Source organism: Chelonia mydas, chromosome 27 (assembly GCF_015237465.2).
Source record: "Chelonia mydas isolate rCheMyd1 chromosome 27, rCheMyd1.pri.v2, whole genome shotgun sequence".
In the NCBI taxonomy this organism is placed as follows: Eukaryota; Metazoa; Chordata; order Testudines; family Cheloniidae; genus Chelonia; species Chelonia mydas.
In genome coordinates, this window is record NC_057860.1 from 12,805,269 (window position 1) to 12,832,930 (window position 27,662).

At 49.7% G+C, this 27,662-nt stretch overlaps 1 protein-coding gene across 2 annotated transcripts; it reads left to right on the forward strand.

The window, feature by feature from the left end:
- Positions 1–7,974: 7,974 nt before the first annotated feature.
- Positions 7,975–26,526, forward strand: ORMDL3 (ORMDL sphingolipid biosynthesis regulator 3). Of its 2 annotated transcripts, XM_037886890.2 has the most exons (5): positions 8,051–8,105; positions 15,440–15,691; positions 16,693–16,898; positions 19,286–19,437; positions 21,040–26,526. In XM_037886890.2, the coding sequence occupies exons 2-5, from the start codon at positions 15,649–15,651 to the stop codon at positions 21,173–21,175; spliced, it is 537 nt and encodes a 178-aa protein (XP_037742818.1). In that variant the 5' UTR covers positions 8,051–8,105; positions 15,440–15,648; the 3' UTR covers positions 21,176–26,526. The 2 variants fall into 2 exon arrangements, with proteins under 2 accessions (XP_037742819.1, XP_037742818.1); XM_037886891.2 differs by lacking the exon at positions 15,440–15,691 and having other exon boundaries at positions 7,975–8,105.
- The last annotated feature ends 1,136 nt before the right edge of the window (positions 26,527–27,662 follow it).

The window sequence follows — 27,662 nt, forward strand, 5'->3', positions numbered from 1 at the left end:
CTGTCTGGTCTCAGTTCCTCTCTGTACTGTGGGATCCTAGCCCTGCCTTGCCTCCCAGGGGCTGGTGACGGTAAATACTTCAAAGATGGTGAGGGCTTTGTAAGACAGATAATCAAAGAGCAGCAGGCTGAGGCTGGGGCCCAAGGCTAAAGCTGCCCATTGGAGAGAGTTCCCTGCCAGAGGGATGGTGACGAGGTGATGTCTACACTGCAGTTTATGTCAGCATAATTTATGCTTCATTGCTGGTTCTCCCGCCCCTCCCCTGGCTGTGCTGTGGTCAGCCAGTAATAGTCCACTGAAATCGAGGGGGTGGACTTGGGAAGATCCCCAGCTCCCACCTGGAGGTAGCTGCAGGAGCTGCTGGGATCAGTGGTGCTGCCACACCCCCCTGGCTTGACGTGGTCTCTGTTATATCCAGGGTTTATGGTTTGGTTCAGCGGCTGTCAGTCCCCCCCACCCCGACTATAAATATTGTTCCAGCCCCCCTGCGCTGCAGCGTGAGCCAGCTCCGCCAGCGCGTTCAGCCTGCGACGGCCAAGGTTTCCCATCTGCTGCCGCCTTTAAAAATACACACACGGGAGGCATCCTCCGCTGCGCACGTACATTGCCAAGGCCATAACCAAGCTGCTGCTGTGAGGAAATCGCTGCTTCAGGGAGGCCACCTCTCTGCACTGCCACGCAGGCCCAGGCTTTGATAAAACAGGCAAGCCTGAGTATTGCACGCTCCAGCAGCTCCGAGCAGCCTCCTTCGAGCTTGGCCCAGCGGTATTGCCATCTGTTGGCGAACCCTGAGAATTCAGCAGCTGTATAAGTCCCGCAAGGGATTCCAGTGCCTTGAGAGCCAGCTCCTCTGGGCGGGTGTAGATCACTGTGGTTACATTGATTTCAAGGGAACTAGGCTAGTTTACACCAGCTGAGGATTTTGCCCAAAGTCCCTTCAAGGAGCATTTATCAGAGGCTTGGAGCAATTATTTCACAATCAAGCAGAGGTACTGGAACTAGGGGTGCTGGGGCTACTGCAGCACCCCCTGACCTGAAGTGGTTTCCATTATATACAGGACTTACAGTTTGGTTCAGTGGCTCTCACCCTCCCCCCCCGCCCCGTAAAAATTGTTCCAGCGCCCCTGCAATCAAGCAAAAACAATCCCAAATAACCAAATCAATCATCATTTTAAACAGACCTTTTCATTTGTTCCTGAATTTTGCTTAATAGAAGAAAACTAGGAGCTATAACTCCAAGAGAACCAGTGCCTTAGCATCAAGAAGCCACACAAATCAGAGACAGCTGAGGGTCCTTGTTTGGCAACATTACAAGGAGGAGACAGTATGCAGGAGAGAGATTTAAAGGAGTGGCAAGCCAGGAGTGCCCAGGTCTAGTAGGTATGGTACTGCCCTAGGGATCAGGGGAGCTGTATTCTATTCCAGCTCTGCAACTGACCTGCTGTGTGACCTTGGGAGAGCTTTGGGCCGCAGTTTCCCTTCCTGCCTTTTGTCTATTCACACTGTAAACTCTTCATGGCAAGGACAGTTTCTCATTATGAATAATACAGGGCCTCGGGTCACCGGCCCCTGATCTCAGTTGGAGCCTCTAGCTGCTGCTGTAATCCAATTAATAATAAACAGGGAGGTCAACAGCTCTGGGGTTGCCCAATGAGGGCAGCAGCATGAGGTGGTAACATAATATCTCTGTAGTGCTAAAGGCTGTCCTGGAGATTTCCATTCTGTACACCCAGCGTGCCATGAAAATCCAGCCGCCTCTGGGTCACCAGTTTGAATCCAGCCCACATCAGCAGGAACCAGAGCAATATTTCCATTGCATGGCACTTCAGTGAAGTGGCTGTGATGGTTTTGTGGGTCTCAGTCCAGCTCTCAGTGGAGAGTTATTCCCATCACAAAAAAACACCAGCCCAGGCAGCACTAATCTTGATGTAATGGATGATATTACAGATTAATCACGCAGGCGGGTTAATTAGGCAGTTGGTACAAATAAATCTCCCAGATCAAAATGGTCACGTCAAGTGTAATTAATGTGGTGGAAAGAGCTGTGCTGTCACACAAACACACTCATTTTCATGCACACTCACACACACAATTCTCGCACATGCATACATTCACAAACGTATTTACTCACTGACCCCCTAGGTACATGCTCGGATGACGAGCCCAAGCCGCGGAGGCCATGCTGCTCGCTCAAGCATAGCTGGTGTGGGGATGTCTACCCAAGCCAGGAATGACCCCTCCCACTGCAGTGTAGTAGATGTACCTTTCACACACACACATTCACTCACACACCTATTAAACTGATTCTGTCTCACACACACACAAATGTAATTTACTCCCGTACTCACACGCTAACTTGCACAAACACACTCTTCTCACACACAACCCTAAATTAAACCTTGCTCCCAATCAACAGCCATGGTATTTTGGCTCAGGTTGTGAATATGACTCCAGCTGACAGCCTGGAGACAAACGATGAGGAGCCAGACACCTTGCATTTGCTCCTGAAAGCCTGACTGGGAGCTCACACTCAGCAGTTACAAGGCTATAACATGGCAGAGATGCACTGATTTCTGGTAACAGCACAGGAAACCCTCAATTACTTCTATTCAGAGCACCACCGGAAAGCTCACCATGTTGTTATGACAGGTTTCAGAGTAACAGCCGTGTTAGTCTGTATTCGCAAAAAGAAAAGGAGGACTTGTGGCACCTTAGAGACTAACCAATTTATTTGAGCATAAGCTTTCGTGAGCTACAGCTCACTTCATCGGATGCATACTGTGGAAAGTGTAGAAGATCTTTTTATACACACAAAGCATGAAAAAATACCTCCCTCCACCCCACTCTTCTGCTGGTAATAGCTTATCCAAAGTGATCACTCCTCTTACAATGTGCATGATAATCAAGGTGGGCCATTTCCAGCACAAATCCAGGGTTTAACAAGAACGTCGGGGGTGGGGGTAGGAAAAGGCAAGGGGAAATAGGTTACCTTGCATAATGATTTAGCCACTCCCAGTCTCTATTCGAGCCTAAGTTAATTGTATCCAATTTGCAAATGAATTCCAATTCAACAGTTTCTCGCTGGAGTCTTGATTTGAAGTTTTTTTGTTGTAATATCGCAACTTTCATGTCTGTAATCGCGTGACCAGAGAGACTGAAGTGTTCTCCGACTGGTTTATGAATGTTATAATTCTTGACATCTGATTTGTGTCCATTTATTCTTTTACGTAGAGACTGTCCGGTTTGACCAATGTACATGGCAGAGGGGCATTGCTGGCACATGATGGCATATGTCACATTGGTGGATGTGCAGGTGAACGAGCCTCTGATAGTGTGGCTGATGTTATTAGGCCCTGTGATGGTGTCCCCTGAACAGATATGCGGGCACAGTTGGCAACGGGCTTTGTTGCAAGGATAGGTTCCTGGGTCAGTGGTTCTGTTGTGTGGTATGTGGTTGCTGGTGAGTATTTGCTTCAGGTTGGGGGGCTGTCTGTAGGCAAGGACTGGCCTGTCTCCCAAGATTTGTGAGAATGTTGGGTCATTCTTCAGGATAGGTTGTAGATCCTTAATAATGCGGTGGAGGGGTTTTAGTTTTAGTCTCTACGTAAAAGAATAAATGGACACAAATCAGATGTCAAGAATTATAACATTCATAAACCCGTCGGAGAACACTTCAATCTCTCTGGTCACGCGATTACAGACATGAAAGTTGCGATATTACAACAAAAAAACTTCAAACCCAGACTTTAGTGAGAAACTGTTGAATTGGAATTCATTTGCAAATTGGATACAATTAACTTAGGCTTGAATAGAGACTGGGAGTGGCTAAGTCATTATGCAAGGTAACCTGTTTCCCCTTGTCTTTTCCTACCCCCCCCCACAGACGTTCTTGTTAAATCCTGGATTTGTGCTGGAAATGGCCCACCTTGATTATCATACACATTGTAAGGAGAGTGATCACTTTAGATAAGCTATTACCAGCAGGAGAGTGGGGTGGGGGGAGGTATTTTTTCATGCTTTGTGTGTATAAAAAGATCTTCTACACTTTCCACAGTATGCATCCGATGAAGTGAGCTGTAGCTCATGAAAGCTTATGCTCAAATAAATTGGTTAGTCTCTAAGGTGCAACAAGTACTCCTTTTCATGTTGTTATGCTTGCTGCTTGAGTTCCAGTCAAAGAAAACAAGGTTTCTCTGGCTAATTATTGCACAATTGGGGTGGGGAAAAAATCAAATGAAAATCTGGGCAGAAATGAAATTCAGCAAGTTGGGCTTGAGGGGTATTGACAGTACAGTGTGCAGGACCCCAGGGCTGGAATAGTGGTGGGGCTGTGAGTCGGGATTGGGGGGAACCCAGGACCTGAGCCCAGGGTACTATGGAGCAGCAGGGCATAGGCAGAGCTGCATATGTGAGGCCCAGGACTGGCCTACCAGATGGTGTGGCCTGTCAGCATGGAGGTGCATTGGCAGAGCCCTGAGGGAGCTCCCAAACAGAACAGCTGTGGATCAGGGCTGAGGTGCATCTGCAGAGCCATGTGCAAGACCTTAGCAGCACAGCATCCATGGGTCTCTCTCCAGCCATACAGAGCTGAACTGCCCCAGTGCTTGGAGTCCCGCACTCTCAGGAGCTGCATCTTCACCTACATTCATGTGATTGCGGCCTGTGTTTATAAAAAAGGAAAGGAAGTGACTGTTAACAGCCGCCCGGGATCTGAGCTGCTCTGCTGGGTTAGTTCTTGAAGCAAAGTGGGTAGGAGGGTCTGAATGCTTTTTCAAACTCCTGGGTAGTGGTTAAAATAGCAATCCACGTGCACTAGCATTAACTCCTCTAGCCCATCAGAGCCCATCTGAATGGTAATTAGAGGGCCACCATGGATAAAACAGTTACAACCCCACCTCCCAGAAATGTAGAGTATGACTTTCAGTGGGAGGTGCTGGGCACTCTGCACTTCTGAAAATTAGGCCACTTTATTAGGGTGCCCAAATGTGGATTTAGGTTGCAATTTTCCAAGGCACCTCTGGCAGTTAAGCTCCCAGTTCCCACGCCTTTGAGCATCGCTCTGGAGGGTCTGAGGAAGAGATCGGCAGAGGAAGAAATGCTGAGCTCCAGTGATTCTGGCTCACATGCACCATACTCCACCAAGCCCCACATGTGAGCTTGGGAAGGGATTTTCTCTCCACCATTTCAGAGACCTCAAGTGTGTGAGCTGGCTACCATCACGAACTGAACCAAGGCATACCAGTGCTAAATGCAGGAGCTGGAACAATGTGAGCCAAAGATGTAGGTTCTGCAGCTGTAGACTTTAAAGGATTTACATCCCTGTGGATCAGACACACAGGGGAATGTGTAAGACATTCTGACCAGTGAGTTACATTTGCTTTCCGCTGGAGCAGAGACTGATCAAGTCACAGATCAATGAATATGAGGCACTGATGTCTTCAGCTTTCCACACCTCCCTCTCTGATCCTGGTCAGTTAAGGTGGGTACTACAGTAAACTAGCCCATGCCAGGGAGGGACCAATGAGTCCAAACGTCTGACAGAGAAGCAGCTCATCCTGGGAGCTGGTTTCCAAATAACAGCATGGCCCCCTCTGCTGTTGCTTGGTGGGAAAAGCTCACAAGCTGCACAAAGCAAAGCAAATATAGGCAGCATGCAAATGGGCCATGCATACTGCAGGGCTGTAGCCACAAGGTACTTAGCTTTGATTATTTAGCAGACTAATGCAGAACTCCCTTGACATGCACAAGCCAAAGAATTCAGAGTGGACGCAGGATCCTGACCTTGGTCCAAAGATGTCGTAGTGTGTACGACTATTATAGAATTATTAGACATTGGTAGCACAATGGGTGCCATTGGTTAGCTAATGGTTATTCACAGACGCACTCTCAGACCCTGATCTTGTAAAGCACTTAAGCACCTGCTTACCTTTATGCAAGTGAGTAGTTCCAGGGAAGTCAACAGGACTTCTCATGGGTTTAAAAATGAGGCACATGCTTAAGTGTTTGCTGGATCAGAGCCTCAGTTTGCAGATGGCTATGAACATGTTATGCCTACCCCTATAGTATTATACTTGCACTCCACAGAGTATGCTACATTACATGTGATTATTACTGCTATGAATATTTTATGTTAATTATTGTATGTTATTATAGCACCTCTCATCCCACAGGATTCCCAAAGTCCCATACAGACAGTATGTACATGGCACTATTGAAGTGCAGCCACCTCTGGGGTGGAGGCCAACAGCCAACTAACAACTAACAACACAACTGTGGGAAGGGGAGGGGAATTTTGGCCAAACACTTCAAGGCCAACTCCCCACTCTTAAAGGAAGGGCAATGGGTTCTTTAATATCCAAACAGAGAGGACAGGGCTCCAGTTTTTAAGGTCTCATCAGAGGGACTCAGCTAGAAAACTATCTGGGACACACAAGTTAAGCAGTAGGTGGGGTCAGGGTGTCTTTTGAATCAACCTTAAAAATCCAGGCTCTGCTCTGTGCAGACATGGAAGAAGCCATGAGGCACTGTTCACAAGATCAAGAGTTTGCCCCAGTGTCCTTTAGCCAAATTTCCCTCCTCCCCTTTGTATATTTCTGCCAGTATCTGGACGCTAGAAACGTGGACATTTTGGAAAGGCTGGTATCCTGGGCTAAGACTCAGGCAAGCTGGGTTCAGTTCTACCACAGACTCCTTGAGTGACATGGGCAAAGTCATCTAATCTCTCTGGCCCTCAATTTCCCCCTCTGTACAAATCAGGTAACTGTCCCTCCTTTGTCTGTCTTGTCTAGTTAGACTGTAAGTTCTTAGTCTCTCACTATATATATGTACAGCACCTAGCACAATGGGGCCCTCATCTCAGCTGGGGCCTCTAGCTGCTACCATAATAATAATGGTAATTTGGGGGAGAAATTAAGGACTGAAGTGAATGGAAGCAGGAGAGCCTTTTGGAGGAAAGTGGAGAGAAAAGGAAAGTGAGGCAGTCCCTGCACCAAAGAATTTCCAGTCTAAATAGACAAGTGGGAAACAGAGGACAGAGACTTGCCCCCAGATCACTAACATAGGCAAGAAGTGACCCAGATTTCCTGAGGCTCAGTCCACTTCGCTGTTCATAAGGCCATCTCACCTTTATATTCAGCACAAAATCACACACTTATATCACAGTGTCTGCTTCTTTGCAATGCGTACTTCTTGCTGAAACACTGGACCAATAGAAGCTGGCCATGCAAACACTTACACATGTGAATAACTTGACTTATCTGATTTCTCAGGGCCCTGTTCCTGAGATTGGATCCTCATGCCCCCACCGAGCCCCATTTGATTTCAGTTAGGCTCCATCTGGGAACAGGATCCACCCATGTTGTTTCCATTGCACGCTCCAGGCTAGCTCATGGGAGTAAGATATGTGAGTTTGAAGGGGCTGAGCTCACAGAACATGCAAGCTTCTCAGGGCAGGGAGGGTTCTGCCACCGTCCCTTGCGAAGAGTGAAGCATGCGCTTAGCCCCATTGAATTCAGCGCGTTTACTCACACACAAAGTTGAAGCGCACCCTTACAACCCCAATTCTGCAAACATGTATGCCCACACTTCACTTTACTCCTACACTGATTTCAATGGGACCGTTCATGGTCGGAAAGTGACGCGTGTGTGGGATGAGGCCTGTAGCCTTGGCCAGCCTGGGGCCTGACCTGTGTGTACCGTGCAGCGCCGGGCACGCAGCCGACGGGCAGCGAACCATAACGGAGTAAAAGGCCAAGCCCGGGCTGCTGACGATTCATGAGAGAATCACAGGTGCTGCAAACCATAACAAGTCAGAGACTGAGAACCAATGCACGGAAATACAATCAAATGCACGAGCGCATAAAACCACCTGCAGCGAGCTGGCAGGGAGCACGCGGCAGCGGGGCCATGGGACATGTGGGAGTCCCGAGCTGCCCAGGGGAACTACATTTCCCAGCGCGCCCCGCGCCCCGCGCCCGCGGGGGGGGGTGCTGGGGAGGGCGGAGCTGCCAGCGGCTGCGGCTTGTGTTGTCCGCGGCGGCGGGGAGCGGCGCTGGGCTGCGGGGAGAGGCCCGGGGCGCCGGGCCGAGGGGCGGCTGCGCAGCGCGGTGAGCACCGGGGCTGGGGTCTGCAGCGGGGCGGAGAGAGGGGCCCAGGAGAAGGGGGGGGCAGGGACCTGGGGCGGGGGAGGGGGGGTGCAGGCATTGAGGGGCAGAGTTGGGGGGCAGTGCAAGGCTTGGGGGCAGCCCCCGTGATGGGAGGGGCAAGGGGGCTAAGGGAGGGGCAAGGGGGCTAAGGGGTGCTGGACTCTGGACGAGGGAGGCGGAATGGGGGGAGTCTGCTGTCTAGGGCCATGAGAAGTCGGGAAGCCAGCTGGGAGAGGGGTGCCTGCTTCCCCCTTGGGGGGAGTGGGGCTGGGAGCCTGCCAGGGCGGGTTGGCAGTCGTTGGCGTGCATCCTGGGGTTAGGCCCTTGGACCTTTCCTTAGCGCTCCAGAGGGTGTTGGTTCTGTCGAGCTGAGTTTTTGGGGTGACCGGGACCTGGGGGGGGTAGGACTGGATGGAGGAGGGAGCTTCTGGGATGCCTCTATCCAGACTGCAGGCAAGCAGCACAAGAGGGGTCCCCAGGGGGGTATCGTGGAAGGAAGGTCTCCAGGGAGAGGTGACTTGCTGGCTTGGCAGCCCTAGATTCTGGGCATCCACAGAGCAGATACAGTATGGGGAAGTTTCCCACAAATCCCCAGCCACATCCCCCTCACACAACTATTGACCTGCAGAGGCCCTTTGGTCCCTATGTCTGACAGCATCTTTTGGTTCTCCACTGAGGCTGCCATCTCCATTGTGATCTGGGTCTTTGTCCAAAGGCCCAACTGCGCTGGCAGCCTAAGCTGGATTTGAACTGGTGACCTCGAGGTGAAAGACTCAGTGTCCCGTCCCCTCTTTGTCCTCCCCTCACAGACTCTCACAAAGCCTCCTAGCTGAGCTGTCGGATAAAATCGAGTTGTGCGACTAGAGCAAGGCGTCCGCTCCTGCAGCAGTTTCCTATAATACAATGTAGTGGAATGGGCTGGCACAGCTAGGAAGCAACAAGTCCCTAAGTTGCCACGAAGAGGTTAATCGTGGGTGGCATCTGGGGAAAGTGCAGACTGGAACAAATTCTGCTGTGCAGGCAGAGGTGGGGGGTGAAGCTGGAGCTGTGGGGGAGCAGAGGCCTTCTGCAGTTCATAGGCAACGCAGCCCTCAAAAGCTGCTGCCAAGAAGCTGTGGGGATCTACACGCATCTGTGGGAAATCCCCAGCAGAGGCATGCTGTGTGACTGGGACCTTTTCTTAGGGAGTCTGAAGGCTGAGAGAAGCTGGGGCATGAGCCCCGTATGGTGGGTTCACTTCTGGCTTGGGTATGTATTTCCCCTTCCTCCTGCGTCCCAAGCAGTACTGGAGAGGCCTCAGGGCACACATCTCTCCAGGACAGCCTGCAATCTTCGTTTTACTTTGCCAGCTTTTTGGGGCAGTGACCAGTTTTATTCTGTGCTTGTACAGCCCCTAGCACCACAGGATCTGAGTCCTTGGCCATGCCTGGGGCTCTTAGGTGCTACCACCGTACAGATAAATAATACTCTTCTATAACCATATTACTATTTCCATGGGGAAACCCAAGCAACTGGCAGTTTTGCTATATGCTGTGGGAGCCCCTGTTGTTCCAAAGAGATAAGATTATTCTGCATTGAAAAGTCCCAGGCTGAGCTCACAAAAGTGACTCTGGGGCCCCACGAACATCCCTTGGGTGGCTCAGGGAATAAAACTGGATGATCTGAGCAATACCAGTCGTCTGGGAACTCCCATCGAAAGCTTGCGTGTGCAGTGTTTGCTTTGATAACAGCAAACTATGTTCAAATAATAGCAACCACAGATGCCAACCCCTTCTCCCCACATCACCCCACAGTCATAACTAGGGATCTGGACATTCCCCCAATGCTCAGGATTGTTCAGATGATGTGTTCTGGAAATGGCTCTTGGAAGCTGCAAATTATGGATCCAGATTTGATCCTGCTTGTATATTTTAGTTCAGGCCCTTTGCTCTAGTTAACAAGCTAAAGAGGGCACAGGTGGGAGACACCGGCAGAAGCAGAACTAGTGTGAGAGGTTACATGTGGTCTGAGCATGGGCCTGGGAGCTGGGAACCCCCTGGTCCTTAGCTCAGCTCTGCCATTGATTGTTGTGTGGGTAGGAGCAAGTGACTTCTCCTCTCTGGGGAACCTTGGCATCATCTATAGAATGAGGCTGCTGATGCTTTGGGATGCTGTCAGGTGGGGATTGATTAGATAGCATCTATTACTGTAAATGCGTAGAGCTCTGTGCATCTGGGGTGTGATCAGTAATTATTGTTCCAGTCCCTCCTCCAAAAACCTGTAGACCCTGGTCCTGCTACCCAATGGAGCAGACTGACGGTCTGCACACACTCAGCTTGAGCAAATGTTGTGGCACTTGTGGGTCATGTACAAAACATCCCCGTTCAAACCCTCTGGTGTTTTGCAACATAGCATTCCCTGAGCTCTTTGTGGATTAAGGCCGGAGCATCATCTCATTGATGCTGGTGTAAACCCCAGATGATCCCATTGACTTCACAGGAGTCATTCTGGGTTTCCCCAGGGTGGCTGGGGTTGGAATCTAGTGTGTTCTACTCCAACCTGTCTGAAAAGCACTTCATAGCACACCCCACGCCTGATTTCCCCACAGTCTCACCCCTCCTCTAGTCACTCCTACCTGTGTAAAGTGGGTGTAAAAAGACGGTACCAGGTGCTAAGAAGTGAATGATGCAGCCCAAATGATCTCTTGGGGGTTTTCAGTATCATCCTATCACCTAAATTAGACTTATCCTGGCACTAATCAGCTAATATGAAGTGCTTTGAAAATTAACATGATAGTGGTGTAAAAGGACTTGTTAAATGCCTCCAGAGCTATAGAGCCCATCTGGCAGGGGGTGGAGGTGCTGGTACATCTTGTGGCAAGTGGTGGGGCATAGCCCGTTCCCATATAACACTGCAGCAAACAGGTGCTGTACACCTCACACAATGTGGTAGGATGGTCCCCACCTTCCAGCTGATCCTGTGGCTGGCAGGTGTGTTTGGAAGGGCTGCCCTTTGACTGGGGCGCTATGGAGAAGAGCAGGTTTTAGGAGACCGCGTCCATCCCCATTAAGGAGGGTGGGGAAATTGCTAGCTCCCCAATGGGCAGTCATGCATATTGAAGGCATCATGCCCATCCGCCCAGCGAATGGCTCGCTGCCTCATGGGCCCATTAACAGCCTGATCTCCCACATACTATGTATTGTGTAATGTGTTGGTTGTTTGTCATCTGTGTTGGTTCCAAAGGACCCTCCCTTTGGAGTCCTTTACCCAGCATGGCTCAGTGTAGGATGGTGTAACTCCTGCTGGCTTCAGGCAGAGTCGCAGAGTTTAATTTGGCTCTCGTTTTGAGTGCCATTTAAATATAGCACAGGAAGGCAAGCCGCTGAATTATGGGCAAAATGTACAAGTGCTTATATACAAACGCCAGAAATCTCAATACTCTGATGGGTGAACTAGAGTGTCTGGCATTAAATGAGGATATTGATATAATAGGCATCATGGAAGCTTGGTGGAATGAGGATAATGACGGGACATGGTAATACCAGAGTGTAAAATATATAGGAATGACAGTGTAGGTTGTGGGTGGGGGAGTGGCATTATATGCTTAAAAAAAAAAACCCATAGATAAGGTTCTTACATGAAACAGACTGTACCATAGAGTCGTCATAGACAGAAATTCCAGGCTTGAATAAAAAGAATATAGCAGCAGGAATACACTACTGAACACCTGACCAGGATGGGGACAGCGATTGTGAAATGTTATGGGAAGTTAAAGAGGCTACAAAAGCAGAATAATAATGGGTTAGGAAAGGGACAGATAATAAGACTGTATCATAATGTCACTGTATAAATCCAGTGGTGCCCCCACACCGTGAATACTGTGAGCAGTTCTGGGCACCCCATCCCAAAAAGGATATGGCGGACCCGGAAAAGGTTCAGAGAAGAACAACACAGATATTCAAGGATATGGATGGAATAGCTTCCATACAAGGAGAGACTAAAAAACTTAGGGCTGGTTAGCTTACAAAAGAGACCACTAAAGGGCAGTATGGTAGAGGTCTGTAAAACCATGAATGATGTGGAAAAAGTGAATAGAGAAGTGTTACTTATCCTTTTCCCATAATACAAAAACCAGGGGCCACCCGCTGAAATTCATAGGTGGCAGGATTAATACAAACAAGGAAGTACTTATTCACATAGCAATTGCCTTGGGATGTAGTGAAGGCCAAGACTATAACAGGGTTCAAAAAAGAACGAGATAAGTTCATGGGGGATAGGTCCATCAATAGCTATTAGGATGCAGCCCCTTAGTGAGGGCGACTCTAAACCTCTGACTGCCAGAAGCCGAGAGGGGAGGACAAGGGTGGATCACTCCAACTGCCCTGTTCTGTACACTCCCCTGAAGCCCTGGCATTGGCCACTGTCAGAGACAGGATACTGGGCTAGATGGACCATGGTCTGACCCAGTATGGCTGTTCTTATGTTCTTCTTGGGAGTCACTTCTCTGCCCTCTGGGACGAGCTCTGCTCTTCGCCAGCACAAACCTCTGTCTCCTTCCAGCTGAATGTTTGGTTTGGGCCAGAGCTGCATCTGATCCTGTGTGGTGAGGAGAATTCATGACCCCAGCGCTTTCTAGGATGTGGGGACCCCAGACAATAGCTCAGACTCTGTATGGCGCCCCAGATCTTGCTGCTGCCTTTTCCGCGTGTGATCTGTGCGCCGAGCAGGGTCCATGGGGGATAGTCGGGTGGTTGTGAGTTGAGGTTGAGTGGCATCACAAAGCATGTGGTGGGAGCCCAGGGCTGGCATAGCAGGGGCTATGGGTCAGGACTGAGGAGCATTGGGACAGCTGGGTGTGCTGGGAGGCCAGGATTGGAAGAGCTGTGGTGGTCCGGATGCTGGACTGGAACAGAGCAGGTAGAAGGCTCCATAGATTTGTCTGTCACAGAGATGGGTCTAGCTCCCACAACTACTTAGACTTTTCTCCCCCTTGAGCGGATGCTCTCCAGCATTGCAACAATCCCAACCTTCACGCTCAGCCTGGCAAAACGTTAAAGTCTTTCCACCCCTGAGAAACAGTTGCACTGCTGGGAAATTGGAGCTTAGCAGCCATCTGCTTCAGAAGGGGGGAGGGGGCTGGAGCAAAGTTTCCATCACTTTTCTCACGTGTTTTGTTTTTCCTGGAGGTGAACAAATCCCATCTGTAAAGCTAAGAAGCTGTGTTGTGGGGGGGAGGGGCCGTTAGCAGCTCCTAAGCAACCTTTGAAATAAGACGCAGAGACCTGTGAGGCGTGGAGAGAGTGGATCTAGGGATGACTTCTGTACAAGAGATGTAACTATCGATCCAGGAACGGGTGTCCTGGACAAAAGGGGTAACAGGATATTTTAGGCAGGAGAAGAGAGAATTTGAAATGGAATCTGCAATATTTTTCTGATATTTCTCAGTGGCGGATGTCCTCGGTGGGCCGTGATTCCCATGGTGTCCACTTGAAGTCGATTTCAACCAAGTCTAATCCACGTTTTACAAATGGGAAACTGAGGCACAAAAAGGCGACAGGCCTGAATTTCAAAAGTGCCTTCTTAGTTTGCAACTGGCCTGATTTTTTTCTCTGGGGCTGAGTTGGATTTTCAACCCTCTCTGAAAATCAAGCCAGAGTGTCCTCAAGCTGGACACCCAGGATACTGAAGCAGCTGATATTCAACATGTTGTTTGGCCTCAGCGCGTGATTCTGAGGTCTGTAGGAGTCTGCCCGTTGACTCCAATGGGCCACAGATCGGGCCCTACTTGACCTGCCCAAGGCTGAAGATGGGGTTAGTGCCTGAGCTGTGATTGGGATTCACGAGTTCTTGCCTCCTAGCCCCCTGCTCAGACCATGCCTCTGTCTCCCACTAGCATATCAATGGCTGGCCCCTCTCGGGGGATGAGCTGTGATCCGGGAAAGTGGTGATGAGAAGCTGAGCAATTAGCAGATTTGGGGTGTCCTGTCTGCAGGCAGCAGAGCAGGTCCAAAGTCCTCTCCAAGCATAACCACTTGTTGGCCTGGGGTGTCAAGGTTTCTAAGTGGCAGAGAGATGGGTGTGTCTGTCGGATCGCAGCCCTGCCTCGCGTTGGATGTCTGATGCTGAGCAGCGTCCGCGGGTGACTACAGGAGGCCTGAAGGACACCGCACGGCCGACAGCGGTTGCAGGAGGGAGAGTGTTTGTTCTGTGGATTCTGTGTAAGGAAACTTGGAACATCTGGCTGCTGCGTAGAGAACCCAACAAGAGGTCTGGCTGCAAAACCGCCTCCCACATAACGCGGGCATGTGGGAGCTGGAGAATAGCAGCAAATCGGTCTCCCCGCCATGGGAGCTAAACCAGCAACAGCTCTAGAAACTTACCAGGAAGGGGGAGCCTGGCTTGACTAGGCCTTTTTATTTCTGCATCTGTGCTTTGGTAGCTACTAAACTTTGAATGACGAAGTTGTATGCACCTACTAATGCGGAAATCTGTCAACTTTTGAAAAATCTGCCAAAAAGCAACAAAGCTTTATTTTGGAATAAAGCCTGACAAAATATATAGAAATTAGTTTTAAGAAGCGCCCAGGGATGGGCAAACATTTCCAAATGTTGGCCCTGACCTTGCATACACCCTTAACATAATGCATGCAACGAGTCTAATCATCTAGTCTGACCTGCTGTATAGCACAGCCCCGAAATGCCCTCCCAGTGATTCCTGTAGTGAGCCCAGGAAGTGGTGGTGGAGGAGCTGAAGAGTCTCTTAACAAGGCTTCAAGTGATGGAGAACTGCTCTGTTGAAGGTGTGCTGGCACCTTGGTACTCGGCACCTGTGGGAGACAGATGGCGATGAGGTTCCTAGCTTCAGTCCCACAAAGGTCTGAGCTAGGGTGACCAGACAGCAAGTGTAAAAAATCGGGACGGGGGGTTGGGAGTAATAGGCATCTATATAAGAAAAAGCCTCAAATATCAGGACTGTACCTACAAAATCGGGACATCTGGTCACTCTAGCTGAGCCTGAAAATACTTGCTTCCTTGGCTTAGCAGTGAGCTCATTGCTCAGTACCACAAGTTATCCCACTGCCTGGGAGCAATATGCTCACAGGAGTGGGCCCATCATTAGCACCTTTTGGCTGTCTCTGGAATCTGAGTTTTTTGGTTGTGATCTCGCTCTGACTGAGTGACGTCACAATCTGCCTTCCGATTGGCTCCAGCTTTGGAGTGTACCAGCTGGACGGCAGCCGGCTGAGATCTGATGCGGCGGGGGTGAAAGGCCTCATTTCCTGTTCGCTTTGTGATGGTGGTTTTTTATCCCTGTAGGCTGGTAGCAGCATTCGAACCTTGGCTACAGATAGGTCTGTCCAGCTCCATTCTTCTCCTGCTGCTTGCGTGTTTCATCATCAGATGAAAGTTCAGTCAGCGTGCTCTGTATTGACTCCTGTGACTGGTGTTTGCTTTTGAACCTGTTTCATTATGCCAGCGAATGAGTGCAGCAGACCTAGCCCCTGAGATTTTACGGATTGCTGTGTATGGCACCAAATCCAACCTCTGACAATCTTCTCCTTTCCAGTAGTGAGTCTCTCTTTCTGGCCTTATCGGAATTGCTTTGAAAATGCTTCTTTCCCTGCTGCTCCTGGGGTCTGCACATCCTACCCCATGGCAGGGTGGGAGCCTTCTCCTGTAAGGCACCCAGTGGTGAAGCGACCTCCCTGCATTGTTTCTAACCTTGCTGTCGAAGGATCTCTCTCCGTCCTCTCCTGGAGCTCTTCATTTCTCCTACCCATTGCTGCAATGATCTCTGCAAAGTCTTTAATTGGGAGACTTTTTTTTTTAACTGCTTACAAAACAAGAGCCCAGTTCTGTGATGTGGGTCAGTGTGGGGAGGCTCCTGCAGGCACGCAGAACCCTATGGCAGTCAATGGGGCTAATCCTAGGTGTAAGGTTACACACACCTAAGACTTTGCAGAATCGGGGCTGAAGTTTTTCTTAGGACCTGTAATGGCCTAGATCCTGCAAACACTTCAGCCTGTGGGTAACTATGCTCCAGATTTTTCAGGGTCTTAATGTGTCCTGCGAAAGAGAATTTGGTCCATGTTATGCTGTGAAATTACCCATTTGGCTCTTAACAGGCAGTCACAGGACTGAAATCATCCATGTGCCCTGGTTCCACCAGAATATACCACTAGAATTATAAATACCCCAGTGTAGAGATGCTTCCCGTTTCCCTGGCACCTTCCACCTGAATCTCAAACTTGAGTGGATTTAGCTCGCACACAAGACTATCGTCTCTATTTTACAACTAGGATAACTGAGGCAGAGGGCAGTGAAGTGACTTGCCCAAGGTTTGTGGTGAGAGGGTGGCAGTGTCTGGGACAGAATCCGGTAGTCCTGACTTCCTGTCGGGTGCTTTACCTGCAAGACAATGCGCCATGCTGGGCTGGTCTTGGCTGAATAGCAGGGACAGGGAAGGATGCGGCCATTGCATGGAGGGTTCTGGTTAGCTTCTAGCTTAGTGGAGTGGCAGAGTCTGCTGCCTCCTTGCACTGACCTGCTTCTTGCTCTTCTTGGTTCAGTTCAGGACTGCCTATCCGACACACGAGCCAGCATGAACGTGGGGACGGCTCACAGCGAGGTGAACCCCAACACCCGCGTCATGAACAGCCGGGGCATCTGGCTCTCCTACGTGCTGGGGATTGGCCTGCTGCATGTGGTCCTCCTCAGCATCCCCTTCTTCAGTGTCCCTGTGGTTTGGACTCTCACCAACATCATCCACAACATGGTAAGGGGGCACCACAGCTACCTGGCCCCATGGGGAACCCCCAGTTGGGCTCGTTGGTCACATGGGTGGTTAGCCCTTCAGGGGGTACTGCTGAGGGATCCTACAGTGAAATCAGACCCTCCAAGTCCTGAGTTCCTGCGAGTGTGTGGGTTAGAGTCCAGCTGACTGAGCAGCCACATCCCAGGCTCGGCCCCCTTTCCCCTTGAGGTCACGGGTTCAAATCCAGCCCGGGTGGTAACAACCAAACGTGGTGTTCAGTGTCCTCTGCCTGAATTGATTTTGGGTCTCAGACTAGCTCCCATCCAGGCAAGTGTCCATATCACCAAAGCCACCCGAACAGGCCCCCCGCAGGAGCGGGAATAGGCTGTGGAGTGTGAACTACTGTCTGGCCCCCGGACGCATGGCAGAGCAGTGCAAGGTGGGGGAACTGTGTGTGACCACTGTCCTCTTGGCTGACACAGAGGGTTGAACCTGCAACCTCCCGGGTGAGTCTCTACAGCTTGAGCTAAAGGATCAAGGACTAGGAACTATGACAGCCTCACACCCTCTGAGGGTCAGGCCCAGAGGGGGACCGGCTGCCCACGAATCCTCTGGTGTTACTGGCAACAAAGGGAGAGGCAGGAAGGGCAAGGTGGGTTTTTGCACCCAGGGGTGGAGGGTTTATAAAAATTAGCTGCTGACTTGTGAGCTGGGATGGGCCCAGGTGAGAGGACCGGGGTGCAAAGCCGAGGGATAGGGGTGGGGGGTTGTTGGCCATTTGTCTGAGACTAATGATACTGTATCTGGAGCAAGTGCATGATGTGAACGGGGTGTCACTGACTCGAGTGTATCACAGAAATGAAACAGTCCGTTTCCCTCAGGTGTGGGCTTCGGGGGGGACGGGGGGGGGTTTCGGGGGAGGGGTTTGGGGGTGCGGGTGAGTGGACACACTGCTGCCCTCTGCTGGGACAGGACACAACTGCAGCCATTCAGCAGAACCTTTTCCTCTGGGGCTGAGAAAAACACCACCCGCTTTTCACTGATGACATATTCTCCCCCTCCTGACTCCCCTCGTTTCGGTCTGCGTGTCTCCCTGAGATCAGACCGTGGCTCCATGCAGCAGCTTGCTCCCTGATTTCCAGGTCAGAGAAACCCAGATGTTAGCACAGACACAGCAGCTGGTCTGTTTTTGTGCCCTTTGGTTAAAGTGACTCTCGGCCTGAGATTAATCAGAGACCTTGGCCACAGATAGGCCAAGGTTCGATTCCCTCGCAGGGCCCCTGACGCCCCAGCCTGTAAAAACCATCCAGATCTCGAGCAATCAGCAGCTGGAGCTCAGAGCAAAAGGGCTGAGATCAGCACTGGTGCGCTCTGCTCTTGTGCCAATCAGACCTCCTTGCCTTGGCCTCTGTCCAGTTTAGAGTGGTGAGTCTTAGGAGCGGGAGGCTTTTAAAGGGCCAGCAGCACTTGTTCATAAACAACAATGCCAACAGATTTGTCATTGGCTTATCCAAGGATTTGTTGCTGGTGTGTAACTGGAGTGAGTGTCAGTGGGATCTTTCCAGGAGATTGCTTAAGGTCCAGTTACAATAATACTCAGCTTTTATCTAGTGCATCTCACCGGTAGAGATCGCAGTCCTTTACACAGGAGGTTGGTGTCATTATCTCCATTTTACAGATGGGGAAACTGAGGCATGGAGAGGTTGACTTGCCCAAGGACAGGGCTGGAAATAGAAGCCAGGGTTCCTAAGTGCCCAGTGCAGTGTTCAGTCCACTGAGCTGACTGAGGGAACTGTGGCACGTAGGGATGAAATGTCAGTTGAGGTTAGAACTGGGAATAGAGCCTGGGAGATGCCACTCTCAGCACACACCACTAACATGCAACGCAGGGCCGAGGGCAACGAGTCTGTGGCTGTTCCATTTCAAAGGCTTTCTCCTGGCCGACAGGCAGGAAGCACCTGGTATTGTCTGTGCAACTGCATGGCCATGTTCACGCCTAAGTCTGTGCATCAGGAAGAGATGCGATACTGAAGTTTGATTCCACTCCATATTCTCCTCTGATGCCGGGGATCTGAATTTCCTAATGTGGCTGTCACCATCTTGGCCAGTGCACCAGGGAGCTCCAGAGCTAGAAGCAGGAGCTGCTACAGCTTGAGCTCAAGAGCCCAGGCTTCCTAGCTGGGCTGTAACCGGCTCATATCCTGTGGGACCCTAATTGCCAATGCCAAAAAAAAAAAAAAAAATCTCAGATGACAACAGCTCCCCCTAGTGACACAGCCCTGGCTTGCAGCTTGCGAGTGTAAGAGCTTTCCTAGTGATGAGTTGTTGGCTAAGTTCAAATGAATCTCTCCAGACACCTGGTCTCGGAGGGCTACACAAGTTTTACCTTCTGCTCGTGTTTGCTACAGAGCATGTACATCTTCCTGCACACCGTGAAAGGAACGCCCTTTGAGACTCCAGACCAGGGGAAAGCCCGGTTGCTCACGCACTGGGAGCAGATGGACTATGGGGTGCAGTTCACGGCATCGCGCAAGTTCCTGACCATCACGCCCATCGTGTTGTGAGTACTTCGGGCGGGCTGGCAGGTCACAGCGGCACCCTGTCGAACGAAGCTAAAGCCCTCCATTGTCCTCCAAAAACAATGCTAGCTCAGTGGCCTAAAAGCAGATCCACGTATGTTGCAATAACCGATTTATTCACAGTATCCGTAGCCCACTTGTATCTATGCTGCTGTCCACCACTCCTGGCGTGGATGTCTTGGGGATCTGCTTTGAGCTTGTGTCACGGTGCTATTCAGCCTGGGTCAGGCCAATAAAAAGCACTGCTAGAAAGAGACCAGTGCAGCCCTGATGCACTTCGAAGGTCCACTATCTCACAAGTCACCAGGGCTGGCAGTGATTAACATTATTCTTATTACACATAAATAACCTTAATGTTGTTATGGTAGCAGCTAGGAGCCCCAGTCACAGGACCCCATTGTGCCAGGTGCTGTACAGATACAGAACAAAAAGACTGTCTGTCTCTGTCTCCCCCCGCCCCAGTGAACAATCTACATATAAGACAAGAGACAAGTGGATACTCTAGGGATGATTTGGGGCAAGCTCTATGAGACCAACAGGCAATAGTTTCAGCCCACCAGCAGCTTGACTGTTGTCAGGTTACACTCACTAACTGACCCCACTGCTGAATCTAGCCTCCAGACCAGGGGTATTGGATTTGACCTCATGGCAGAAGGGATTTGGTGGGGGCGATGAGATGGCTCTGTGGATTTTTATGGGGAATTCCTTCCCAGCACAAGGGGCAGCAAGGGAGAAGCATGAAGGTGCTCGACTGAAAATCTAACAGATGGGCAGTGAAGGCTGGCACCCTGGCTTTACTGGAGGCAGGTGTCAACCTCTCAGGAGGGAATGAGGGAGAAGTAGGGTGGGAGAGGCTGTAAGGGGCTCTGAAAGCAAAGACAAGTAGTTTGTGTTTAATGTGATGGAGAAATTCTTTAGAGCATCCAAAGTCTGCAGAATCCCAGTGGAGTGAAGTGTTGGAGTCTGGATCAGACTGTAAAATCACATCAACAAGGGGAACATCTTGCTTTTCACCGCTCTCTTCCCCCTCGCTCCCCTGCCACCCACGTTTCAGTTCTGACTGATGTAATCGCTGCTGGAAAATGTTGTTTTCTAGCCATCTGCAGTGCGAGGGGTGGAGGGTAGGCTCCATCACATCGACTGAAGATATTTCTGAAGGGCCAGTCTCTGCCGCGTCCGTTGCTGGGAGCGCATGCTAGCTGCTGGTGCAAAGATTCTCAGCTGTCCCAAGTCTTTTGGGACCAGAGCTCATGGCCAGAAGAGGAGAGAGACTGAGATTCCCCCAGCGTGAGACTAAATCCACTTTGGAATCGGGGTTCACTAGCTGCTAGAAACCAGATCCTTGTTGTTTGTTTTAGCTGACCCAGCTTTGCTGTGGTGGGCTAATCTGAAGCCCTGCCTCTCTGCCCTGAGCTGGTGGCTAGATTCAGAGGTGGGGTCGGCTAGCGGGCGCAGTACGGGTTGTAGCAGGAAAAGCAGTCAATGAGTCACTTGCTACCAATATCTCTCCTGAGATCGGCCCCGGGGAGTGATGGAAGCTGTGGGTAGCTGTGATTCAACTTCCACTTCTCTCTCTCCCCTAGGTATTTCCTCACCAGTTTCTACACGAAATATGACCGGATACACTTCATAATCAACACCATCTCCCTGATGAGCGTCTTAATCCCCAAGCTGCCCCAGCTCCATGGAGTCCGGATCTTTGGGATCAACAAGTATTGAGCCCCCTGGATGCAGTGAGCAGAAGTGGAAGGGGAAATCTGGTCTTCTTAGTCCTCCCTCCCCCCCAAAGCAGGATATAATTTCACAGCGGCTCTTTAAATGCAGTATCCAATAGACATGTATGCCGCGTGCAGGATCCTCAAGCCCAATAAATCTAAGCAAACTCTGGAGTAGTAGAATCCTGAGTAGAGTTTAGCTTGGAGCCAGGAGACTGGGGGGGTTGACTTCTTGTGCTCCTGTATCATGAGTAGATGCAGATAGACCGAGATGTCAAGGTACAAATAGGTCAGTCTCCGGGGAGACTCCCATCCAGAGGCCAATACACTGAATGGAGAGAGCTGGGGTGGGGAGAAAGCTTTAAGAGCTAGTAGTTATTACTATGGCAAATGCACTTTAAAATACATTGGCCCTTTTTTGGTTAGATGCGCTCACGAAGGGCTACGTGGGGAAATTAAAGGGGGGCATGGCCAGATTTCCCAGGTGTGAAAAACTAGTTGGCCACTTTAATTTTGGGAGGTGGATTTTATTCTTAAACCTCTCTCCTCCCGCTGGGGAGGGAATCATTTTTTCTAAAGAGAAAACAGGAAGGAGCGACCTGGCATTTCTAGCAGCGCTTTCCCGTTTTCCACGGTACAGTTTGTATGATTCGGGGGGAAGGAATTGGATTCCAAGTCCAAGTTGTTTCTGTTAGTTTAAACTATAACCAATGTCTGTCTTTGTTTAAAGCAGAAGTGGTTATATTTTCAAGAGTGTGTGATGGGGCGGGGGGGGGAATGTTCTCCCCCATCACGTGCAGCCCCGCAGTGTTACCCTTAATCCTACTGCCACCTAGGGCTAAGAGGTGTGATGGTGCTGCTTGTTAGTTGTGTGATTAAAAATGTTAACTCTGCCCATCAGAGTGATCTGAGTCACCTGACGTGGAGCTCGGGGAGGGGGAAAGGCTGATGACTGACAGGCTTGCTCTAGGTGAAGGATGGATTGTCGTCAGGCACGGTAATGGGGGGCGGGTACAGGCAGAGAGGTGACTGTGATCGGTTTAAATGGGTCTCGGTCTTCCGCCCCCTTTGCCCAGGACTCCAGTGTCTAGATCTAGATCACTGGCATTTGCCAAATACCAGTGGTGGGCACATCTCCGCATGTGACAGCCCATGCAGAGAACCGCTCTCGGACTTCCGGCTGGGCTGATGACCTGTCAGCAGCAGACTATGGGCCACAAGCCAGGTTAAAGGAGCCGTAGAACAGGAATATTGTAATGGGGCCACGTTGCTAAGTGAAGGCAGGAGCAGACGGCAAATGTGGCAGGCCAGCGAGAGGGCAATGGATCTGACCAGTCGTTGAAGCATTTAACTGATCAGTGGCATGGAAAATCCGAGACGTGCCGTCTGTCGCATCCCCAGACAATGGCTGCAGAGGGCTACCCACCTGTCCGGGTCTGGACAGTGAAGGTGTTGGGCGCAGCAGGAAGACGACCAACTCTTGCTTCGCTGCTGCCTTCATTGTCCAGATTTGTTGTACTTGTTTAAATCCAAAGCCCTGCCGTTCTGCCCCGAACTGGTGGCTAGATCCAGAGGTGGGGTACGGCACCTGTCAGTTAGTGGGTGGAACTTGCAGCCCAAGAGAGTGAGGGGCAATGGGGCTGTGCAGGGGGAAGTTAAACCACAAGGGGAGCTGACTAACCAACCTTCTGTTTCTAACTGGTTTGATTTTGTTTATGCATCAGGAACTTATTTCAGGCTGCTCAGTGGAGCGATCCCGGTTTCTGCTCCCTGCATTGGTGTGCGGGAGGGAACCCTACCTAGTAAAGCATGTGTGTGTTTCTACTAAGTGGCTGTTAACAGACGAGCTAGTTATCCACAGAGTCAGGAGCTGGTTTGGAGGACAAGGTGGGATTTTTAATTTAATTATAGTCTGCAGTAGAAATGCAATAATCCCAGCGTGGAAAGAGATTGTTGAATAAAGTTTTGATAATCACTGATTGGGGTAAATGAGAGGCTTGTAATTAGTAGATGGGGGGGCATTTCCAATGTAACAGGGAGGTTTGGATAACCAAGAATGAAGCATAGTTGCAACACTGAATCTTGCCGCCCTCCTCCCCCCCGCCAAAAAAATTTGCCAGCTAGAGCAAAGGGTTAGCAACAGAATTGGCCCCTAGTGGCTGGGGTAGCTGTCCACTCTCTGTAACCGTAGGATTTTCTAGAGGGTCAGTATGGTGGTTGAAATATGCCTTTGTTTATATTTTTCATGATACCCTTGCACATTCATGAAGGTGATTTTTTTGTTGTTGGTGGTGTTTTGATTGTCTGGAGTTTTCTGACAGTGTAAACATTTTAAAGAAGACATTTTAGTTCCTGCATTAGGCAGATGTAGCTCTGGAACTCAGCAGGTAGTACAGTGGATACTATTGATGAAGTTTAGACCTGATCTAATGGTCCAAGCACAGGACTGGGAGACAGGAATTCCCAAATTTGAATCTCAGCCCTTGTACTGACTCCTCACCTGCCTTTGGGTGAACTGCTTAACCTCTCTGCCCCAGGTTCATCATTTGTACCCCACAGAGAAATAATCAACCTACCTCACAGGGCTGTTGTGAGGCTTATTTAGCCATTGTCTCTTAAGTGCTTCAAAGACGGAAATGCTCCTGTAAGTATTAGTGAAAAGGAAGATGGTGAGAAGAATTAGCTGATGGCGGAGAAGGAGAGAACCTGCTTTGGGTTCTTGAAAAATGGAGACTGTCATATGCAGAAGGTTAATTTATTTAATACAAAGCTCTTCCTTTCCCCACCACCCCCCATCTCTGACATGGTTGGGAGTGGATGGTTGCTTTGGTTAATGTACTGTATACCCCGGGGCTAGTGCACTTTTCAAGCTACTAGCTGGTGACTTCTGGGAAAAAAATAGTTTTAGGCAAGTGCTATTTTCTGGTGAGAATGTCTGAGCAGATTCAGAAATGAACATTGTAGATACATGCCTCAGATGGCAACGGTGAGACGGCAGGCTTCTGCTCTGCAGAGACTGTACCTTCGCCCAGATTGCTGGGGTGATGTGCCTAGTCTAAGGTGCACGCTGCTGGACAAATGCAGAGGTCTGGCAGGTCACAGAATTACAATGTTGATGCTGAACCTTCTCCAGTGAAAGAGATGGAACACGCAGCGTGATGTTAATCTAGCTTTGGGGACAAATAGAAACCTACCTAGAGACAAAATAGTTACTTTAAAGGTGGGAATCTTGACCCAGAGAAGTGGGGCAGGAATCACTTTATCCTTGTGTTTTTGCAAAAAACCCACCATAAATAAAAAGACTTTTTTTTTTCTTTATTTGCTTAAAACCATTGTTCCTGGATACATGTAGGTTCTGCCTTCTCTCCCTCCCTCTCTCTCGTGCATGTAAACTATGCAAAGCTGGAGTGATTTTGTAGCAGAAATGTAAGCAGACGCTAGGCACCAGGCCCTTGGCCGCTGTGGAGTGGTGAAGCTTGGCAGACCTACATCAGCTGGGGTCTGGACCTGCACTATTTGCGGGTTCAGTGACACTGGTCATGTGTAATCAGTTCTGTTAAATTAATGATGAAATGTAAAGCTACTGAAAATCGTGATCTCTTCAGGGGGGCAGTTTAAAACCCGGAGTGAGCGTTTTCCTCAACGGGTTTACAAAGATGTGACATTCATGGGCAAGTCTAATGATTTTTCTTTTATGAGCATTTCAGTGAAAACCGTTTCCGTGAAGCACTTCATCATGTGCTTAAGACACACAGAAGTCAATGGAATTTAAGCACACGCTTAAGTGTTGTGCTGAATCAGGGCCTTACTTGGCTCAAGTGAGAGGGGAATCAGGCCCTAGGACTTAACCGAAATCCCTTTTAAACTGTTAACTTTTAAAAAGAGCGATGCATAATTATGTGTCAGAGATCTGTTCCCCCTCCGTGTGCAGGGGGAGCTTCCATTAAAATGTCACTCAGAAGGGGGAGTCTGAGTGTGCAGTGATGGGGAACAGCCCCCTTCACGAGGCACTCGTAGGTGATCTGGGAGACAAAGCCATGAAATGCTAGTCCAAACATTACCGAACAAACCACACTGTAGATTTCCTGAAACTTTGCATTGAAACCACTTTTATAAAACAGGGGCGGGTGTGAAATGGGCCAGACATGGCAGCTCTGAATCAGAAGACAAATGGTGAAGGGCCACTCAGGCCACGGAGAGTTGGAGAAAATGGCACACGCACCAAGGAAGCTCCTCGGGGATAAAAACCAGCTTTGGGGAGAAGAGGGATTGCGTGCACCCCAGGGTGGGGAAGTTTGCAGGAATTTAGAGAGTCTTGAGCATTTAAATATGGCTGCAGCCAAGTGTGGTGGTCCCAGAGTGGAATTCAACCCTTGTGTAAAGCACCTAAGTGAGTTAGACCCTTGACTTTCAATGGGATTTATGTGCCTAAATCACTTAGGCCCTTGGGAAAATCTTCCCCCAGGCCTTGTGCTGGCTCCCTGCATAGCGGTAGGTGTGAATTTCAGTACAGCCAATGCTTTTCAATGTAGTTTTGTCTGTTGTGGATACAGAGAAGCAATAAAGAAACGAGGGGTTTTAAAATCTATAATAATAGACCAGTTCACAGACATTGGCCTGACACAAGTCTTTTGTGTTGCCTGCTCTTGTTGCTGGGAAGCCTTTTTCATCCGCCACTGAGAGAACTCTACGCTTGTCCATATAGCACAGAAAGGGCATCTTCCCGCTTGGAGAAGATACGGAACAACAGCTTGGCGTTGCTGAGTGAAGGCCCCAGTCTCGCAATTGGATTCCAGCAGCTGGATCTTTAACCTGACACTATACAGCCCTTCCACGTGGTCCAAGTGCAAGATTGGAGCCTTCTCTCCCCTCCCCACCCCACCCCCCGAGATCTAAGGCTGTTTAGTCAATGAGGATTTATTTAAAGCAGCAGCTGCAGTTTAAAAATAATTTAAATATTAAAAGAACGGTACTGGTCCTCAAAGAGGGGACAACAGCTGGGTCACTGTTGGCAGTCGCACCCAGTCAGAATCTCCTATTGCATATTATGATTTTCTTTAATAGCAGTGAGATAGATTGCTTGATTTACCATCGTGCATAAAATAGGTATATATTTTTAAGTGTGTGCACATAATACACTCTTTGGATCAATTTCAGCGAGCTAAATCTGTTTTGTATGGAACCTTCTTGCATTGTACATAAAAGTTTCGTTGTTTTTTCCAGTTCCCTCTCATTTTGGGGTATACAAAAAAGTTTCATCTAGAGGAACTTTCTAAGACAAAGTGTGAATATTATTTTTATTACTCCTTTGTACAGTATTCTAAGAGAAACTAATAAAGGTCAGTATTCATGTAACAACCTGTGTGGGCTCTTTACATGTGATATGTATGCGAAGCGATTTCATTTTAATCGCAAACTGTACTGCCAAGAGTGGGGGAAACCAGGAAATGGCAAATGAGTATCAGATCGCAAACCTATGCTGGTAACTTAATCTGGCTTTTCCTATCCCCTTGCCGATAAAGGCATAACGAGCCAAGAGCTGGAGGTTGAGGTATGCGAAGTGCAAACTGGAAATAAGATGCATATTTTTAGCAGCGAGGATAATCAGCTGTTGGAACAGATCCATGAGCGATCAGATGGATTCTCCATCACTTGGAGTTGTCAAATGGAAAGTGGTTGTCTTTAAAAGATGTTCTCGTTCAATCACCACCTGTTGGGCTGGAGGCAGGAATCGCTGTGAGAGATTCTCAGGCCTGCGCGATGCCAGATTAGATGGTCAGAATGGGCCCTTTGGCCATAAAAATCTAGGCAACTGGAGGCAGGCACCACCCCAGGCCCACATAGAAGGGGCAGAAATGTATAAAGTCCTGGTTGGGATAATCGTCTGATCTTCCGTTTGAAAAGCAGGAGGTGAGTTGGTTGGTTTCTGGCTGATTCACAGGCTGGGAAGATGCTTACAGACACTCAGCTCAACCCCTAGCCCACAATAAAGCTGGACCCCACCCTCTGCTCCCAGGCTGTGTTCAACTTGCCCTCTCAGGAAAGGCCTGGAAGCAGCGATCAGCCTGTTGCAGCAAGGCCTGAGTGTTGGCAAATCCAGGCTGTGGCAGGCCACGGAGGAGCGTGGATTCCAGAGTCACTGACAACATCCTGCTGCCAGCTCGCTCTAGTTTAACTGGGGAAGGAGGGCAAATTCAAGGGTCCCAGCTGCAATGGGATCATGTGGCAGCAGAAGGGGGCGGTCCTGAGAGAAGTCCCCCAAAAGTTCCAAAACAAAACATGGCCCTGCACATACTTGTCTCCCTGGGGCGAGCGTGAGAGAACGAGCGCAGGACACGTTGGTTAAGGCATGACAGGCAGGTACTCACATACTACAGTGCTGAGGGCAGCAGGAGAACCTACATAGAAAAGATGCAGCAGTCCAAAGCCCTAGGGCGCTTTGCAGGTTACAAGTCAGCGCCTTGAAACGAATCAGAAATGCATGCACCCTC

Bases quoted from the DNA above. Each gene is read 5' to 3' on its own strand.
- ORMDL3 (XM_037886890.2), top strand. From the start codon at position 15,649: ATGGCACCAAATCCAACCTCTGACAATCTTCTCCTTTCCAGTA. The intron at 16,899-19,285 runs GTAAGGGGGCAC...TGTTTGCTACAG, and splicing joins CCAACATCATCCACAACATG to AGCATGTACATCTTCCTGCA. The intron at 19,438-21,039 runs GTGAGTACTTCG...TCTCTCCCCTAG, and splicing joins ACCATCACGCCCATCGTGTT to GTATTTCCTCACCAGTTTCT.